Raw genomic sequence first — 18,388 nt, forward strand, 5'->3', positions numbered from 1 at the left:
TACTCCATCCATGAGGTGCGCTCATGACCGGTCGTGGCTGCGCTTCGGCTAGAATGTACTAGAATACAGTTGAGTGGGACGAGCGGCTGGGATGGCACATGCTTTGCAGTGAGGCGCCTGACTGTGGAAAAATACTGTGGCGGCACTGCGATAGAAGTGGATTGGGCCGCATTCAAGGTCGCACCGTTGGAAACTGCTGGCGATACTGCTCGGCAGGGTCATTTGTACTACTTTGTGCACTGGTATTTGCGTTCAGACCGCTCAAATGGTGATCATAATGGCATATGACATGCATACCTGCCAAGTTTTCCGGATTACCTGGGAGAATTCCGGATTTGGACCATTTCTTCCGGCTGTACGGTTGACAGGAAAATCTCCCGGAAATTGCTGTTGTGTCCCGCTCCCGCGTCCAGCGCTTTGTCAGGCCACATTGGCAAAAAAAAAAATCCAACCCAATCTAATCCATCATCACATCCATCATTTGCATCATACTGCAGGCCACACGGCCTGTAGTATGATATAAATAAATAAAAATAAAATAAATAATCTATTTGGAAGTTCATCCCGCAAAACATTGTTAAGAAAGTAGTAGGGGAAGCCTATACATGAGCTATTTCGTTAACCGCAGAGCCGCTCCTTACGCTGATGGGGTTGTTGGGTGCCCTAGTGGTCCTAGTCTCATTAAGCTAGCCAGCGAAAGCCGCCTTCCGCAAGTAGCAACACTAGACTCTTCATCGTTCTCCTCGGCGTCAGCCGCTCTGGCATTGCGTAGCCCTACGGTCAGTCATGGGTTTAAGAGCAAGGAGCGCGAGCGCAAAACTTATCTTCAAGTATTTTGAACGTAGTGCTCAGCCGAAGTGATGCTGGGTAATTTGTTGATACCACAGAGCAATGCAGAGTGCGAGCGGCAATTTAACATCGTGAAAAATATGAGGACACAGTGCCGCTCATCCAAGACGCTGGGAAACGTCAACCTCGCATAATGCGAAAGGAATTTCTTACAATCATTCATTATCTGAAGAATTTCTCAACACTGCCGTGGTTGCTTAGTGGCTTTGGCATTGCGCTGCTAAGCGTGAGTTCGCGGGATCAATTCTCGGCTGTGGCGGCTGCATTTAATTGGGGGTGAAATGCAAAAACGCCCGTGTGCCGTTCACTGGGTGCACGTTAAAGAGCCCCAGGTGGTCGAAATTAAGTCGGTGTTCCCCACTACGGCGTGCCTCATAATCAGATGGTGGTTGTGGGACGTAAGACCCGAGAATTTAATTAAATTTCAAATAATTTTTGAAGGCAAAATGAGCAACAACAAGATGCTTGCAAAAGTGAGACCTTGATGTACATGTGGTCATTTGTATATGTGTAAATAAACTTCTAATGAAGTGCGGCTGGGAGTACTTGAACATATTGAAATCCGGGAGATCTCTCTCTCCCCCCCTCCCGGTCAGAAGATCTCCCGGATTTAGTTTCCCCAACGGGTATGGACATGTATTCCTGCCTTAAGAATAAATTCCTTTCATTCACTTTATTTTATTTATTTTTTTTTTAATGCCGCTCGGTGGTCTTTTTCGGTCTCGGGCCGGGTTCGGGCTAGTTTCGAGCTGGGCCGGGCGGGTAACGGAGATTACTTCTGGGCTTGGGCCGGGCTCAGGCCCAACGTAAAAACGGGCCCAGGTCGGGCCCAGGCTGGAAAAATCGGCCCGTGCAGTGCTCAAGCTGTGACTGTACTCTCCTGAGGGCACTTGTGAATCCATGGACCAGATTTCAAGAAAAGCCACGTTGGAGTATGCAGTCTTCTATGTATATGAAAAGAGGCAGCTATTGGCCATGCAGAGACTTGAATTGTATCCCCAAGGCTGTATCCCCAAGCTTTGTATGGAAAGCAGAACGCGCCACCTTACCCTCTAGACATTTTTTTAGCATTGGAGACCCATCAGCACAGTCTAAGAGTAATCAATAGGTAGGGTCTGTAAGTCTATACCTTGAAATACTCTTTTCCTCTAGCGTCTCTACTGTTTATTCATGCATACAAGTTTGTTCCTAGAAGAAAACTGAGCGCTATTGAAAGAAATAGTGTGAAAAGCTAAAAAAATGTTGTTGATTGAAATAATTTAGATTTTTTTATAGGAACTAAAAAGATTTTTAGTGGACAACACATGTAACCACCATTTTGAAGAAATGTTCGTTATGTGTTGTTATCACTGACCTGAGCGAAAATGTGTGACATTGCCATTCGACAACAAATGTTCCAGGCGGCGCATGCGGAGAACGTCCGGGTGCGAGAGCTGGAAGAGAAGCGGCAGCGCGACAAGGAGGCACGTGAGAAGGCCGAGAAGGAAAAGCAGGAGCGGATGGCCAAGAAGAAGCAGTTGGTCGACATCAGCTCTGGTAATTCCACAGCTCATCTTTTCCTTTTATTGTGAATCCCACTCCTGTTTTGTTTATCTCGCTGGCCATTCATCACACATCTGTAGATTAGATTAGATTTGGCTGAGGGATTTGGGGTAGGGTTGAAAGCATATGGTTCCTGTTACTCCACTTCACTTATTTGTAGGCTAAGGTACTACAATCGATGTAAGTTACTACTTAAAAAATAAACATACTGATAGAAGTGTGAAAGACAATGTCACACTTGAGCGTGATGATGAAAAAGAAAGTTCAAGTTTGTGGGGGCCTAGTATCTCGCACGAGTACCGATCACCACGGCTTCGGGTTCAGTGAGCCAGAGAGCTGCTTGACCTGTCGCGTCGCGTAATCTAACGCACCGCTGTGCACGCGCTCAGGTTGCAAAAGGGGGTGCCGCGCACGCAAGAAAACGCGTTGAGTGCTGCGCACGCAATAAAGCACGGTACGGCCCTAAGTTAACGGAAACAGTTTATTTGCCTCCGGCGACACCCAGCGCTGCACAAATGCATGGGCCTTCATCCTCAAAAGTTCAAATGCATGTACTTTGAGGCAAGGCTGCATGCAATAAAGAAATTTTGCCCAGCACATGATGCCCTCCTTGCAATGTCTGGCAAAAATCTAGTAAGAGTCCCTAAAGAGAGCGCATCATTTCCCATCGCTTTAAACTTGATGCACAGTTCTCACCTCTGTTGGGCTTAAAGCAGACAAGTTAAAAGAACATGCAAGGTATCCTTATCTGGTTTATCAGATAAGGACATCTCGCATATACTTTACAAGCATGTTTTGGCACATAAGCAGGTAGGGTGCGATACGATGTGAAACCCAATTGAGAGCTGTAGATAGTATCGGGTAGCTACGTTACTTATATTTAGGGCTCCGTGTTTCCACATAAATCCGAAAAAATCTGATAATCAAACACTCTCTGGTAAAATTTTTCACAATTCGGATTTATTCGATAAACTCCGATTTTAACGGCCAATCAACCCTGTTCTGTTATTTATCGAAAGGGCATGTTCTAAGTGGTCATTGATACATCGGCCGGTTTGGCCGATATAAACTTTACCTGACGTCAACAGTATCTCGTAGACCGTACCCATTGCACATTTAACAAAGGGCTTGTCGCGCACGGAGCTAGAGACGTCAACGTATGTAGGGCCTGCGGGAGCGTGAGACGACATCTTGATATACGGCCCCCCGCGGCACTGGGGCGCACCAGACGACATCGAATATACGGTCCCCGGGCACGCCAACTGCTGGACTGTCACAGACCTTCATGGATACTACGCTGCTGTCGTGGAAAAGTGGAGACAGACAGTTGAGAGAAATCTTTGCGAATCACTCCAGTACACCAGTGAATCGTTTGGGTACAGTGTTTAAATTGTGAATCCAAATGTAAAGCATGAGCTACCCCGCGCCTTCGAAACCTATGCGCCGATTTTTAAGTTTGTTTCTTGAAACTGACAACATGAGCCAGCTCACGAGTGATTTTGCGAACTATCAAAGCTATGAAATCAGTAGCATTGTTGAACCGCTGTCGTTTTGGGGACTTCACACTGTCTAGTGGCCAATGCTTTCTCGCTGCGCACTGAGTCTTCTGGCTCTCCCTGTTTCTAGTGCAAACATTGAAAGGGCAGTTTCAAAGCTGAGAATCATCAGTCGAAAGGAGCAGTGCTTCCATAAGTGACAGCAACCTCGTAAAGTATGCTTGCGTCTATTACAACAAGCTTTAAGGTTGTAATACGCGCAAACGTAGGTGTTTTGTATTCAAGCATTTGTGCTTGTGTGTATATATGTTTGTGCATTCAAACCTTCCAGACAACTAAAATACGCTTTGTATGTTCTGATGTTGTCATGTTCAGATATCATTTCATGTAAGATTTTGGAGTATTGAGAATAATGCAAAATTAAACTCCGAATTTCGGAGAATTGGGGATTTACGAGAAATTAACTCCGATAAATGCCGAATTTCCGCCAAAAAATAAACTCTGCAAAACACCCTCCGAATTTCAAGAAATATAAACTCCGAAAACACGGAGCCCTACTTATATGTGCTGGTGCGTGAATTAGGTGGCCATGGGGTGTTCAGCACTGTCACGTGCAGCTTAGTGTTACTGTGTGCAATGAACTCATCATAAATATTCGTAAAGTTCATTATACACGGGTTATGTGTGCAATTACTTGATATATTGAACAATTTTTCACGCACAGACCATTTTGTTATACAGTCGACTTCTGTTCATTTGACCCTGGCGGGACCGGCAAAATTGATTGAATTATATGGCTGGTTGAACCAAACAAGAGGCAGAAAAGACAGCAAAACACATTGCAGATTCATTTCACAATGTTTGCCCGAATATGACATGCCCCTGAACTGAACACGCGCCGATTTTCTATATGTCCAAAGTAGTAACGCATAAATGACATTACAGCTTATAAACAAAGTATAAATCTAATGCGCACCTGATCTTTTAGCAATAAAATTGGCAAGGGTCTAATATTTGTTGTACAGTGGTGGCCAGTTTTCTAAAGTCAGCTTTGCCGAAATACACTGCAGTTATCAGGTAAAGCATATGCATATCATGATGGCGGTTTTGATTTCATATCCGATTGCACTGCACAGGCAATTTCCGACCCAATTATCTCGGAAAAAAAGAAAGCGCACATTCAAATCGGGTAAATATTGTAATCAAACATTGTGGGCTATGATTATTGTTAGAAAATATTCCTAGGGCAGGCCAAAAATAGGCTTTTTTTGACTGGAGATGATGTGTTTTCAACGCATTCCTTCTCTCTTAAGCTCCGCTGAGGCAGACGCTGTCACTAAAGGAGTTGCTATTAGGGTCACCATGGGGGGTCAGGCACATGCGTGCTGACTAGTCACTGACTAGAACTTGACTAGAATGTGACTAGTACTGACTAGTCAAGTTCGAATTATCCGGCGAATGCCAATTTTAGGATTGAAATAACAAAAGTATGGTCCCGTAAAAATGCATGGGTGCCGACTGGGACCGTCCTTTGGGATCGACTTCATCGAAACATCTAGTTAACCAGAGTTGAACTAACGGAAGTCTACTGTAACGAAGTTTGTCAGTAGTAGTGTAATGGGAAAAGCCCTCTTATAGCACAATTATGCACAAAAAAAATTATTATTAAGTGTTCACAAAAATTGAATTTCTTAGTCATGTGCCATAACAATTGCCATTGTTGCTGCAGGTCAAGATCAAGAAGGTGTGATGGACAGCCTCCTAGAAGCACTGAAAACGGGCTCTGCCTTTTCACATAAGCAGAGACGACGACCACCCAGGGGTGCGAATGGTGAGTGATGTCTGAGTGTCGACCTAAATGAGCTGGATGCAAGGAAGGCATTACAGTCAAATTTGATATACAGTCGGACATCATTATAACAAAGAGCTTGGGGTCTCCAAATTAATTCGTTATACAGGTCCCTTCGTTGTAAAGGTCTTTGCACCACACAGCTCACAATAGAACCAGGACATAATTATTCCTTCGTTATACAGGTAATTTCATCGTAGAAGCGTTCATTGTAGAGGCGCTCAACTGTAAACGAACATGCAAGTAACAGATTATCCATACACGAATATCTTGAAGTAAATATGAAATGTTTCTCGCCAATACCAGCATGTGCTGAATACAATCGAACCCACTTATAACGATCCCAAATATAACTATCTATCAATTATAATTATTACATTTCACAGCATTTGCAATTTCTTGACTCTGCCTATTGAAGCTGCATCCAGATATAACGAACATTTTCAGAAGTGCTGTTACTGTTACAACAAACAAAGCGGTCGCTGTAAAAAGTGGGCGCATCCAAAGTTCCGATGCACAGAAGCGCAACAGAACTGGGCGCACAGCAGCGCACCCCCCCCCCCCTTCCCCCTCCACTTCAGACTGACCACAACGAAGATTCAATGATGCTGATGTAGCTTTTCCCTTTGAATCAGGCAGTTACAAAGTCTGTAGCCAAGCCAAGTGCTTGAGGAAAAAGTAAATGAAGAAAACATAGGAATACGAAAAAATAAATATTAAAAATTAAAAGCCCTTTCACTACTGTGAAGATGGAAGCCAGCAAAGCTGTGACTATGATGGGTCTGCTGTAGTCAATATTGCCCCCACGATGAGAATGGGCGTTTCGTCATTGGGCATCACCCAACCGAACATGTCTATCATGAACGTTTTGATGTCTTTCGTAAGTGTTACAGGTGGAACGTACGCAGTCATGATCAGCGTACCGTCAAAGCATTTTATTAGACGGCTACGCCAATTGCGGCGCGCACACAAGCGCTAACGCACTCATGTGGTTGCCAGGGTGACCTACGTCACGTAATGAAGAAGCAAACGTAAGATCCGCCGAAAACCGCGGTATAACGCACACTTTTGTACAATCCTAAGTTTGAAAACGCCGCCAAACCGGCATTTTCATACGACTCCACGAGGTGGCGCCAACGTGGAGGGATGCTTGGTGGTGCAACCCACCACCCCGTTTCAAAGGGAACGCTCATATCATCCATCCATTCATCCAGCAAAGAAGGAACGCCACCGGCCTAGCCTTGCTAGCTTCCCAGCAGGCTTGCCGCGCTAGCCTCGCAGCTGGGCCCTCCTCTACTCAGATGGGAACGCGGCATAAAAGATGGCCGACTGGCGCAAGAGAAGAGAGATAGCAGGGGCTCAGCCGGTCGGGAGGGAGGAGGGGCCGTGCGTTCAAAAAGACGGCGGCACTCGAGTCAATGCTGGTGATGATAGCTTTTTTCTACACGCAGACACAATCCTGGGGAACCTAGCCCTTCACAGCTTCGCTGTAAAAATAAACCACTGCGTATAGAAGAGAAAAAAGGAACATTGGAAAGGAACTATCCAGTTCATTATAAACAGGGTGGAGTGTATATATATGCTTATTAATTAATATTGAATATAGTGAAGATATTTTTATATCATATAATGTCTTTGTAAAAAGGTTCGACTATACTCAGTTTTCATTTCCTTATGCTTTAGGGGAGCATTTAATTGGGGGAGTCTAAGTATCCCTTCTGAAGAAAACCCTGTTTTCCCCTTAACTCTCATATCCAGTAACATCATATGACATATAGGAAAAACGAGTTTTATGTAGGATCCTATGTGTTTCATACCGGAATATTTGATATGGGAGTTATGGGGCATATGGGTTTTTTCAATTGGGTAGGAGGAAAATAAAAACAAGATTGGTGAATTGCATGGGACACAGTTGTACTGAATAGATTTTTTTTTGGATTTAACAAACTGTTGAAGAAGACTGTTTACTCAAACAGCAACCTGGCTTTTTAGTGCTATGCTGCTTAGTTAACTTCAAAGTACATCTAACAGGTTTCGGGCTGAAATTCCTGCTGAATTCGTGCAATATTCCATCGTAACTACCTCTTTCTCCTTGGAAGAATAGGCGTAAGGCAGAGGGGAGGCGCACTTATTTCGCAGTGGCATGCGTGTTATCATCAGATACAGCAGCATCGCTTTGGCACTGCTGTTGAGGCGTTCTTGTAAGAGCCCTTGAAAGACAGTTGAAAGGTCAAACAAGGCCACTGCACACACGACCACTGCAGACTGTGGGATGTCTGGTCGGCCTCCTGCAACATCCGCACTGCTCGAAAGGTCTGGAGGAGAAAGCGAACTCTTGTCTTCAACCTTCAAACTTTCTAGCACCAAGAGTTGATGCAAGCACATGATATACCCACGACTCCGTCGCACTGATGATTCTAGATGCTTTGTTTCTTCAAAAAAGAAGGCTGTGTGTTTGTGATGTGACATTCTTAAAAGGAATACTGGAATCAAACTGGCCGCTTTAATTTCTTTTCTGCTTGGACTGTCAGAAATAATATTGCAAATAACAGAGTTAGTTCAAAGTAGTAACCACGTGTTTTTGATCTGTAAGTGGTGGCGAAGAGCAACAACCTGGTCTTTCGCAGGGACAGATCAGTTGCTCTCTTTTGGCGTGTCGACGAGTTTTGGTTAGCCAGAAAAATTTGCTTTTGACTGTAAGTCAGAGCTAAAGACCAGTAGTGGCAAGCCTTCAGCTCGTGCTACTGCTGGTGATCCTGTCACCTCAGCTGCTGAGCACTTGCTTCAACCTTGCTGGCAACCTTCCAGCCTACGCATGCCACTGCCAGGTGTACATGAATGGCACCATGATTTAGCACACACAAAGGATGGAAGGTTGCTGAGACTGAATTTATCTGACAACACTAAGCATTCACACTGTACTATCAACTGGCCCGTCAAAAAACACTCTATACTCTGTTTCATATATAGCAGGCTATATATAGCAGGCTAGGTATAGGTTCAGGCTACAAAGGCTAGACGGACTTATCTCACTGCTAGCATCTGCAACAAAGCAGTAGTGCTTTGCATAAGGTATACCGTATTCTTCGGATGATAAGTAAAACTTTTTTCCCCCGAAAATTTTCGTCAGTGTGTCTTATATATATATATATATGCATAAAACCATGCGTGCATGCTGGCATGGCCAGTATGAGCCTTCTTTTTTTTCCCGAGCATGCCACACCGCAGAAGTAATGCCAGCGACAACATGCCTACAAGATCTCATGATGGTTAATCAGAGCCTGACAATGGTGAACCAACGACGCTGCCGGCTGAAGTAGCTGAACTTTATTTACTGCGTCACAGGACAAGGCGTTTGATGGCTTTGAGGGAAGTGCAATAACTGTTGGTTTTCTGCACCAATGAGGAATGTTGGTTGAAGTCTTTTTCTGGTGGAATTTTCAGCTCATAAAAATTTTATTTACAGAAATTTTGTGCATTGAAATTGGTGAATACAGCATTTTGCAACATATGTACAAGGGTGCATAATCGCATTTCATCATGCCGAATGAGTTAAGATAGGTGGGCCTTATATGGTGGTGCTACTTATATACCAGTTTATTTCTTTGAAACTCACACAAATAGGAGAGTGCGACTTATAAACTGGAAAATATAGTAAGTATGCATCGTATATTTAGATGTAACATTGTCTCGTACTGTTATGTCGCAAAATTGGACGTATTTAGTGCATCCGTAAGAGTGGAGCTGAAATTCAGGCTAGTTGGTTATTCATGATCATCAAATACCAGTGTGTAAAAAGCAAGGGACAAACATTGAAGAGACATACACAGCCCTGTGTGTATGTCTGTTCTATGTTCGTCCCTTGTTTTTTACGCGCTGGCATTTGACGATCATCACGAAATGGATTGACACGTTTCTGCGACCAAAACATAGTATGCCCTATGTTGGAAGCACAAAGGTGCATAAATGATATGTAATTTGAAGGGACGTTATGACCACAACTTGTAGTGGTAATATATGAAGTAGAACAAATAAAGCACAGTTGTACTGTGAAACACACAGTGAGTCATTTATGACCACACTACTTGCATAGCTTCTGCAGCGTTGCCTGCTAAGTATGAAATGGAGTGTAGAACTACTACTGAAGGGCGTAAGTTACCTGCCGTGCAGAAAGCTGAGTGATGGTTACTTCACATCTGTATATAATGTACATGTATGGAACTACTGTGCTGCATCACGACACATTTAATTTGATTTGATTTTAGTGTTTGTTTATTGGTGTGCAAGATGCTGGAAATTGTGCCTCTCCAAGTCATCGATTTGGATAGTTTGTTTTCCGAGATTATGATTTTTTTTTTTTTTTTTAAGCATGTTCATTTGACTACAGAGTACCGGTGTTTCTTGTTCTTTTCTCACAGCATCAAACAAAGGCCAGCTGGCAAGGAGTCGTTCCCGAGGTGGAGCGGCCATGTTCGGAGACACCAACTATCTCGAATGCCGGACAATATCACAGCAGAGCTGACAACAACTGCTCTGCTCCTGACTTCTGGTGGCCATCTTTAAGAGTTGTTTTTACCCGTGTTTTCTGTTTCATATGACTTTACACGACGTGAATGTGCTGACGGCAGAGGTTCCCAAGGAAGCTGCTACTTGTGCCTGGAGTGACGCACAATGCAGTTGGCTCTGCAGGGATAACATTCTTTTCTTGCGTCTCTTGTTGCATTGCTAGTGATGTACTTCTTCTTTTTCTTCTCCAGTTGTGTAAGAGACATCTCTTTTGTTGCTTCATGCTGATAGATTTATGTGTGAAATTCGAGAACAAGAAAAAAAAAAAGCAGAAACCTTGAAAGTACTCACTCTTTTTGTTTCTTTTCTGATTTACAAGCGTATGTGTCATGTTGAAATATGCTTTGTAATAGAGTGCAGTATCATGAGTCTAATCATTTACATTATTTTTCATGCAGTATAGGTTCAGAACAATATAATTAAGTTTTATCACAAGAGTTTATGAGTTCACATTCATAGCTGGCATTACTGATTTTATATAGAGAGCTTAGAAAAGAAGACCTGCTCACTAATCCTATGCAGTAAGTTATTCTACTATAGATGGTGAGGTCTGCTCTTGCGGTGAACATTCTAAGATAGCCAACATAGATTTAGCAGTACTGGTTCGTGCATGTTGTAGGGAAAACAAAATGAGGACGATGTCAAGCATATTGAGCTCATGGAGAAAAATCACAGTAGGAGTTTGTTAATCCATCACTGAATGTGCGCTAAAATTTGCCTAACAGAAATATAAACATACAGATATTGCAGGAGAAAGACATGCCAACATTGACTTAGTGTCTTTTCATAGCATGAAGGCAGTTGCAGTGTTTACTTAGGGGCATTTGCTATGGCCGGGGGAAAAAAAAGACAAAAAAAGGAGGGGCACAGTGCCTGAACTCGTTTGAGATGTTTCCATTTCTCTGTCGTAAGAGCTTTCTACGTAGTTTTACCAACCAGGCATTAGATTTCCAGGGTAGCCACATCTATTACTAGTGGCTAGTGCTTTGTTGTGCTGCTTGCAATTGAAATCCAGATAACAGTAAGAGAAAAAAAAAGTAAAATAAAGCAGTGCTTCTTACCACTTGAATTGTTGCTTGGCGAAATTCTTGTCAATTTTATGGTACCTCAGTAAAGTTAAGCAAATCTTTTCTTCAGCAGTTTGCAATATTGCACAAGTAAGGTCAAGTCATCATTATGAATGCTAAGCGTTAAAGAGCCCCTCACCAGGCCACATGGCAAATTTTGGTTATACGCTAAAAGTTGTTACGTGCCCTCTAGGGAGTGTTCTACCACAAGAATTTTTCAAATTGGTTCATTAATAGCTAAGACAGAAATGTTTCAGTGCAGCGAACCTATGATATGAGGAGACAAACGCCACCACCAACATAGACCCTTTCTCCACTCGTGTGACACATACGTCACGGGTCCCGCCTTGTTTTTTCTCTCTCTCTCATTTTACCCTCCCCCTCACTTGCTGTGCGGCGCACTTTCGCTGATGGTCTCGCGCGCGAGCTGTTGCATTTGGAACATACGAAACGGAAGTACATCTCTCTTGCTACGGCACGAAGTAATACAAAGACATGCAGACATTCGGTTTGTAGGTTTTATTATTTCTCTAAACTTTAATTCGTCTATTGAAGCAACAGATCGAACAAATAAATACCTGCTTTTGCCTTGAATAATTCTCGAAGTCAGGTGCCACTGTGAGTGACGTCACAGCACGGCGAACTATGTAGGCGCACTTGCGCAATTGACGTCGAATCTCTGGCTGGGATCGCGGCGCCCGTGAGGAGAAGGGTGCAGAGCGTTTCGTTTAAAATTTCAGCTCTTTTCACGGCATGTAGCGATGTAATACTTTGCAGGCACGATGGTTAGCGTGCATTTTATGCGCTTGTCAGTTCGAAATGGCCAGACCTGGTGAGGGACCCTTTAATGTCCTGCAGGTATATTCCCATTATTGCAATTTCAGTGCATTTTCAGGCTATATTATTTGTTAACTGAAACAAGTAACCCCAGCTGCGCGATCTGAAGTGCGAGCCCCAGGCACTGGCTACATTGCAAGCAGACAGCAACAAATTTTTTCTTGTCTTGAGGCTATTCATATTTGTTCACTTCATTATGTTCTGGCTTTTGGAATTAGGCTCCGAGCCCTAAAAAAGATTTAACAACCTAAAAATAATGCTAGGAGAGTGGCCTTGGGAAGTTATTGTGTTCCATGCAGGCTATATCCTGCCAGGTGTTGGTGCCATCTGCTTTTATAAAGCAACTGCCTTTCACTTTTGTAAACAAGGATGCACTGGTGTGTTCATATTGGCATGAGCCGTTCTTATTCTCCGTCATGGCTATGTGTGTGACATTGCTGTAGTGTCATACAATGCTAGCTTTGGTTCACTTTAGCGTTCAGAAGCATCCAAAAGTTGGGCAAGTTAGTCTGTATTCATGGTTGGAATGTTGAAAGCAGCTCTAAAGAGCACAGGCAGAGGGGCAGAGAAACGGACAGCACTTGTGTTGAAAGCAGTGCTTGTCTTAACTGTTTCTATGCCCCTCTGTCTGAATTTTTAAGAGTTGCTTTCAACCTTCCTACCATGCTCACTTTAGAATCGAGTTGTATACAGAAGTGGCCTTTCTGTGAAAGGTCATTTTTACACACAGATTGGTCCTACTAATGAGTGAGAAATTTGCAGTTGTGGTTCGCGTTTGTGCTGTGGAATTCACCGAGATTTTAGGCAAAAAAATGAAGTTGGTGCATGGTAGATTTCTTTTACACTGCTATGGCTTGCTAGTTGGCTATACTATGGCTACATAGCAGTTGAAAATACTTTTGTAAGATGTACTGCTTCCGGTTTTTCTTGATACGGTCTGAGATGTGGATTGCGGAATATGCAGCTGTTTAGAACATTGTCTTGCTGCTCATAAACTTCATCTATGTCATGCGGGTGTAAATGATTGCTGTAACGAGAATGTAAGATTGCCTATGCAAGTTACAGGCTTGTACATAGAATATTATGTAAATTTTTGCTATGTGCATGGTTGTGGTGCGAGTGCCTTACTCTGACGTAGCAGTGACTACTCGCAACGAAGCTTCTCTTCTTGTAAAATAGAGAAAGTTGTGCATAATAATGTTTATAAGATTTAGTGCAGTTTATACACTGCCGTGGGACCATGCTTACAGGCAGGTCATTGACAAGACCTTGCCAGATGCTGTGATCCTGAACGCGTGTGCTGTGGTGTACAGATGAAACAGTTCGCATAAACATGTAAAGACATGCGAAGACTGCAGTTTGCCCAACCTTCAGATTATTGTTTTTACTGGGGATGTTGTTACTTGGAAACTGAAATGTGCACCATGCTCAAAGAAAGTTTAGTTGTGATATACAAGACATATTTTTTATAGGTGAGCACAAATGTTATGACCTGCAGAAAGATGTGTCCTGCATCATATTCATGTATATGGCAGATTGTCTACACCCAATTCATGTTGCACCAAGTTGTTGAGCTATGACCCATTGCATAGCAGCATCCAGCATGTCAAAGTTCTCTTCGTTGCTTTTCATTTGTTATCGTGCTAATGCACGGAGTACGAGGCTCAAGCCCTCAGACTCCTTCGCCAGTTTAGTTAGTTGCGCATCACCTTACTTCAGCAATGGTGGGTAACGAGTTCGATTTTGTTCATTGCTCTTGTCTCATGTGAGCGCTCCGTTTTCATTTGCTGTGCCGACATCTTATTGGATGTCGCAAAGTGCATTCACTCACTGCATTTCGTGTACAACTGTTGTCCACGTGCTAAGGCCGCAGTGGGCCTTTCTGTTTCATTTCTATTAGAGCTTTATAAGCGCAAACGAAAGCCTTGTTTTACTGAAGGGTGGCATCAGATGCTGCATTTTCTGCAGCATATGTACTTCGTAGTGGGACATTGCTCAATGCTGGCATATGCTGTGTCCGTTATGGTAGAGAGCTTAGATTCATTTAAGTGCCAGGACCATGCCGGTACAAATAAAATGAATCTGTTGTTTTTATCAATTGGCTCATGTCTGTGTGTGTTCCTGCCTGTTTAACCCTCTGTTCCATATTTTGTTTTGGAAGTAATACACTTATATTTTGTGCGTCTGAACAAGAAATTCCCAGTGAAGTTCTTGCAATGTATTGGCAGCTTTTGTCGGGGATTTCGTAGGTTTTAAAATGCTTATGGCACTTCTTAATTATATATGTGCAATCACAAGTATGTGAACAATGGGAACAAATGATTTTAACAGGTACTGATGGGCTAGTTTGCAATTCAAGATTTAGTTATAAGCAGCGCCTTGGAAAATGCAAGTAAGGACACACAGGAAGTACTGCATGTGCATCCTCAATCCTTCTGTGGCTGTGTTTTTTTTTCAAGTGCACTGCTTATAACTGTCATAAATTATATAATCATTATTTACATGCCACCTAAGGCATGTATAGTTGACATGCTGCAAAGATGCGACTCAGAAGCCAAATAATAGATCCACTTGGCTAAGCTTGGTGTGCCACAGTTTTTGAATGCTTGCAAAATTTTGGAGCAAGCTATATGTTACAATGACCTGTAAAAGTTCTAGAGAGATTCCAGCCTCCATACTGACGTTGCGGAAGCGAATTTGCGGGTTCGGTGGCGCCCTCTCATGTGGGATGCAAGGCAATGGGTAAGGTAGCGCTCTCTATTTGTTATAACGCGTTTCCGCTTCCGCACATGTTTTGGTCATGATGAGATCGGGGACGTCAGGAACGTTATTATGGTAGTCGGAATCTGCTGGGTTCGATTACAGCGTTGAAGCGTGCTGTTAATAGACGTCAACGTCAGATCTAAAGGGATCGCCAACATGAATGTTGTGTACAAATCTGCAGGCAAATATAGGAAACTGCGCGGCACCCGCGCAGGCACGATCTGCATCAGAGTGGCTCTTCTTGGGGTCGCCTATACGGCTGTTGTTGGCGGCTTTATGTTGTAAGTAGCGCAACTCGTTACTCTCTGGATGCAAGTGGCAGTTTTGCTAGAATAAGAAAGTCACCTCTGTGACCTAGTGCTAGTGTTCGCTTCGTATGGACATTGGCTAGCCAGCAGGAGGTCGCCATCTGGGTCGGTACTGTGGACAGTTGATTTGGCCCAACAAACAAAGGACCGAAAGCTCGCATCGCAGTGCTGAATTGTGCACCTACGAAGCTCGCCCCCTTTGGGCGCTGCCATCGACACTTCTTTGCCAAAGCCCCAACTGTTAACTCGAGCGTTAAGACTCGAAGGGTATCCATAGGCCTGCAAGTGTCGTATCACGTTCGTCAGAGGAAAACCGAACGTCGCTACAAATACTGCTGGATGTTCACTATCGTGCGCAGTTCGCAGTATGTGAGTGCTAAAGAAAACAAACAACAATCCTTGAATATGTTAACCAATTGGCAATCTGCTGTGTTCCAAGAAAGAAGACGCGACACATATGCCGTGGCATGGAGGCGCTGGTCGTGGCCATAATCGTGAAATTCTCACTTGCCGCTTGTAAGCAACCAAGATCGCAGTTCGGTATCTGTGGCTGCAGTGATTAGTAGTGTCATTAGTGTGCTTCCTATGATTGCAATAAACTATGGCAGCAGTTTCTCGTGGTAGGTTCTCTTTTGTGGATGTGTTACTACCGTGCTTAAGTTATATTTGCATAAAAATTATCCATTGACCTCTGTTGTGCTATTTATGTGCGTATTAACTCCATAGACAGCACAGCGTCTGATAAGTGATATAATGAAGCGAGCTGCATAGTCCAACGTGAGTGCGCAGCGGCGTTCTATCGAGTGCCGGCCGTACTAAGTATTTTCAGAGTTGTATGTACGTGGGGTGGCTTTTGAACAATTTACCTGCAATAATTGCTGCTTGAGGAACACTGTCACCTAGTGCAAGAAATTATGGCTTGTGTGTTGTTTCTGATGTGTGCGGAAGAGAACAACATGATCGAGGCATATTTCATTATTTGAGAAGAAGTTTGTCTGCCCCTGTATTTCATGAAGCCGGCAGTATTATTTTTATTGTCCACTGCCGATCAAGTGATGAGTCAGGATTGATTAGTGCCTGTAACTCAGTTGTATCTAGAAGTAAGGGCTCCAGCCAAACATGGCCTCTGCATTTCAAGCACTTACTATGATTTCTTTATATAATCCTAAGGTTGTCTTGAATTTTCTTTTTCTTTTTTTCAGCTTGATAACACCCCATCAATACATAAAGCCTTCTCAGAAACCCTTGGAGTTCAAGTCAACAAAATTTTCCAAATCACTTGAGAAGGCCGTCGGCTTTCACCCTTCAACAGATGGCAAGAGTATTTAGTGTCTGAAAGCACATTTTGCTGCCGCCACTGGTGTTGTGGGCCGGCCACAGCAACCCTACTGTTGTACAATTTTGTTAGGATTTTTTTTAAGCATTGATGGCCTCTTTTTTTTTTTTTTTTTTTTTTGTAAGTGATAAGCATTGACAAGCTTATGCATTATATCTAGCCGCATCTTTTGAGATCAAGCACTTTTTTTGTATATGTAGTCATTGTTGGAATAATTACATAACTTTTACAAAAACAAGGTGGCGATTTTGACTCTTTTCTCTGCTACAAAAAGGCCTGATGTGTGCATCTGCAATGCCATGTGTGCAAGCATCAGCAACACGTAGACACCTTCTTCGCGATTCAAACTTTCTGAGAAACCCTGGACAGCCAGTGGTGCCTTGTGACTCTAGAACTAGTAGCAAACTTGTAGCATGGACGGACGTGCTGTGCGGCCACGGCCTGAGGCCAGGTGCCCAGCTTGTGGGGACTGTGTGGTTGGTGCTATGGAGGCTCACGTGGAAAAGTGCCTCCAGCGCTTCAGCAAAACCCCCAAGGCTACGGAGGCATGCATCTGTGTTGTGTGCCGCAAGGACATAACGTCTCTTGAAGAAGCCCAGCGGCTGGCTCATGTGAACAGGTGAGAGATTTGAAGTTTACGACTGCAACACATGGCATCTTTGTGAGCCAGGGGCTTCGGGTAGGTCTGGCTGCTAAAAATGCCCTGTGTGAATCTGTGTGACCTGTGTGTCCTTGAGAAAATGCTGTTATGGTTGACATGGCATTGCTTTGTAAAATTAATGAGTGACAATTCACGTTTCTCGAAAATCAGTTCTGCAGAAATCCGCAAAATGCAGGAATTTTCACGAAAATAAAATTGTCGTCCACCTGACTGGTTTCTTTATGCTTCAAGTTATCTATTTGGCCTCGCCCTGCTGTCTGTTAGCCTCCTAGTTGGTTCGAATGGTAGAGCAATCGCCCCAGAAATGCTTTGGTCCCAGGTTCAATCCTGAGACCAGGATAAATTTTTCTTCAACTGCAAAGCTTTCTTCCTAAGAAACCCATATGGATTCCCTTTGCAGCTCCATGCCACTGTCACGTGAATGACAATTTTCTTTTCATGTGTAAAAACTGTCAATCGATTTTTTTTCCCAGTAGGGTCGATCTGAATACTTGGATGTCCATGTATTATAGGAAGTACACACACCGTTGGTATATTCACTATAATGGCTTAGCGTTAGATTAGTCCAACCTGCTCATTTAGCTTGTCTTGAGTGGCTTATCTGGCCTTGAGGAAGCTGGGAATGGTGCACATATATGGCATTTGCGACATTGTGTGAAGCCTTGTGAAGAACTCTAAGGACTCGTTAATACTACCTTTGATGCAGAGAGATGTTAGCAGTAGGTTAAATCTGTTAAACATAAATCTACCATGTCATGTGAGCATCGCGTCAACTGTTTTTTGTGTGTTGCCATAAAAATGTATGCCGAGTGTAGTTTGTCCAGTGGAGTAGTTGGTGTCGTTTCGTTCTCTTTACATGATGGACTATTTTCATGTAAGAAAAAAAAAAAAAAAACTTGGAAGTAGTGCGAAGCAAGCCTTGCAGGAAGAAGGGCATACGTTTCCACTTTGCTTGGAAACCTGCATGTTCTGCCTTGCTATTTTGTTTCATTTTTGCTATTTAACTGTAGTGGATAGCTGAGCTGATTCAGTGTTCACTTGCATTAAGTGAGCTGCACAAGAGAGGCATCCTGCTGTTCATCCCCAATTTAGTGACTGAACTTGAAGTCATTAT

At 43.3% G+C, this 18,388-nt stretch overlaps 2 protein-coding genes across 4 annotated transcripts in view; both read left to right on the forward strand.

The window, feature by feature from the left end:
* LOC119450267 (protein diaphanous) overlaps positions 1 to 14,307 on the forward strand; it is a 58,033-nt gene extending 43,726 nt beyond the window's left edge. For all 3 annotated transcript variants that reach the window (XM_037713676.2, XM_037713677.2, XM_049665756.1), the window contains 3 exons: positions 2,250 to 2,385; positions 5,617 to 5,718; positions 10,155 to 14,307. In XM_037713676.2, coding sequence (XP_037569604.1) covers positions 2,250 to 2,385; positions 5,617 to 5,718; positions 10,155 to 10,258 — 342 coding nt within the window. In that variant the 3' untranslated portion in view covers positions 10,259 to 14,307. The remainder of the gene's footprint in view (positions 1 to 2,249; positions 2,386 to 5,616; positions 5,719 to 10,154) is intronic.
* Positions 14,308 to 14,982: 675 nt separating this feature from the next.
* Positions 14,983 to 18,388, forward strand: part of LOC119448709 (structure-specific endonuclease subunit SLX4) — a 41,812-nt gene continuing 38,406 nt past the window's right edge. Inside the window, 2 exon segments of the mRNA XM_049665760.1 lie at positions 14,983 to 15,250; positions 16,480 to 17,232. Of these exon segments, the coding sequence (XP_049521717.1) occupies positions 17,027 to 17,232 (206 nt within the window). The 5' untranslated portion in view covers positions 14,983 to 15,250; positions 16,480 to 17,026.

The sequence above is a fragment of the Dermacentor silvarum genome, chromosome 4 (genome assembly GCF_013339745.2).
Source record: "Dermacentor silvarum isolate Dsil-2018 chromosome 4, BIME_Dsil_1.4, whole genome shotgun sequence".
Taxonomy (NCBI): Eukaryota; Metazoa; Arthropoda; class Arachnida; order Ixodida; family Ixodidae; genus Dermacentor; species Dermacentor silvarum.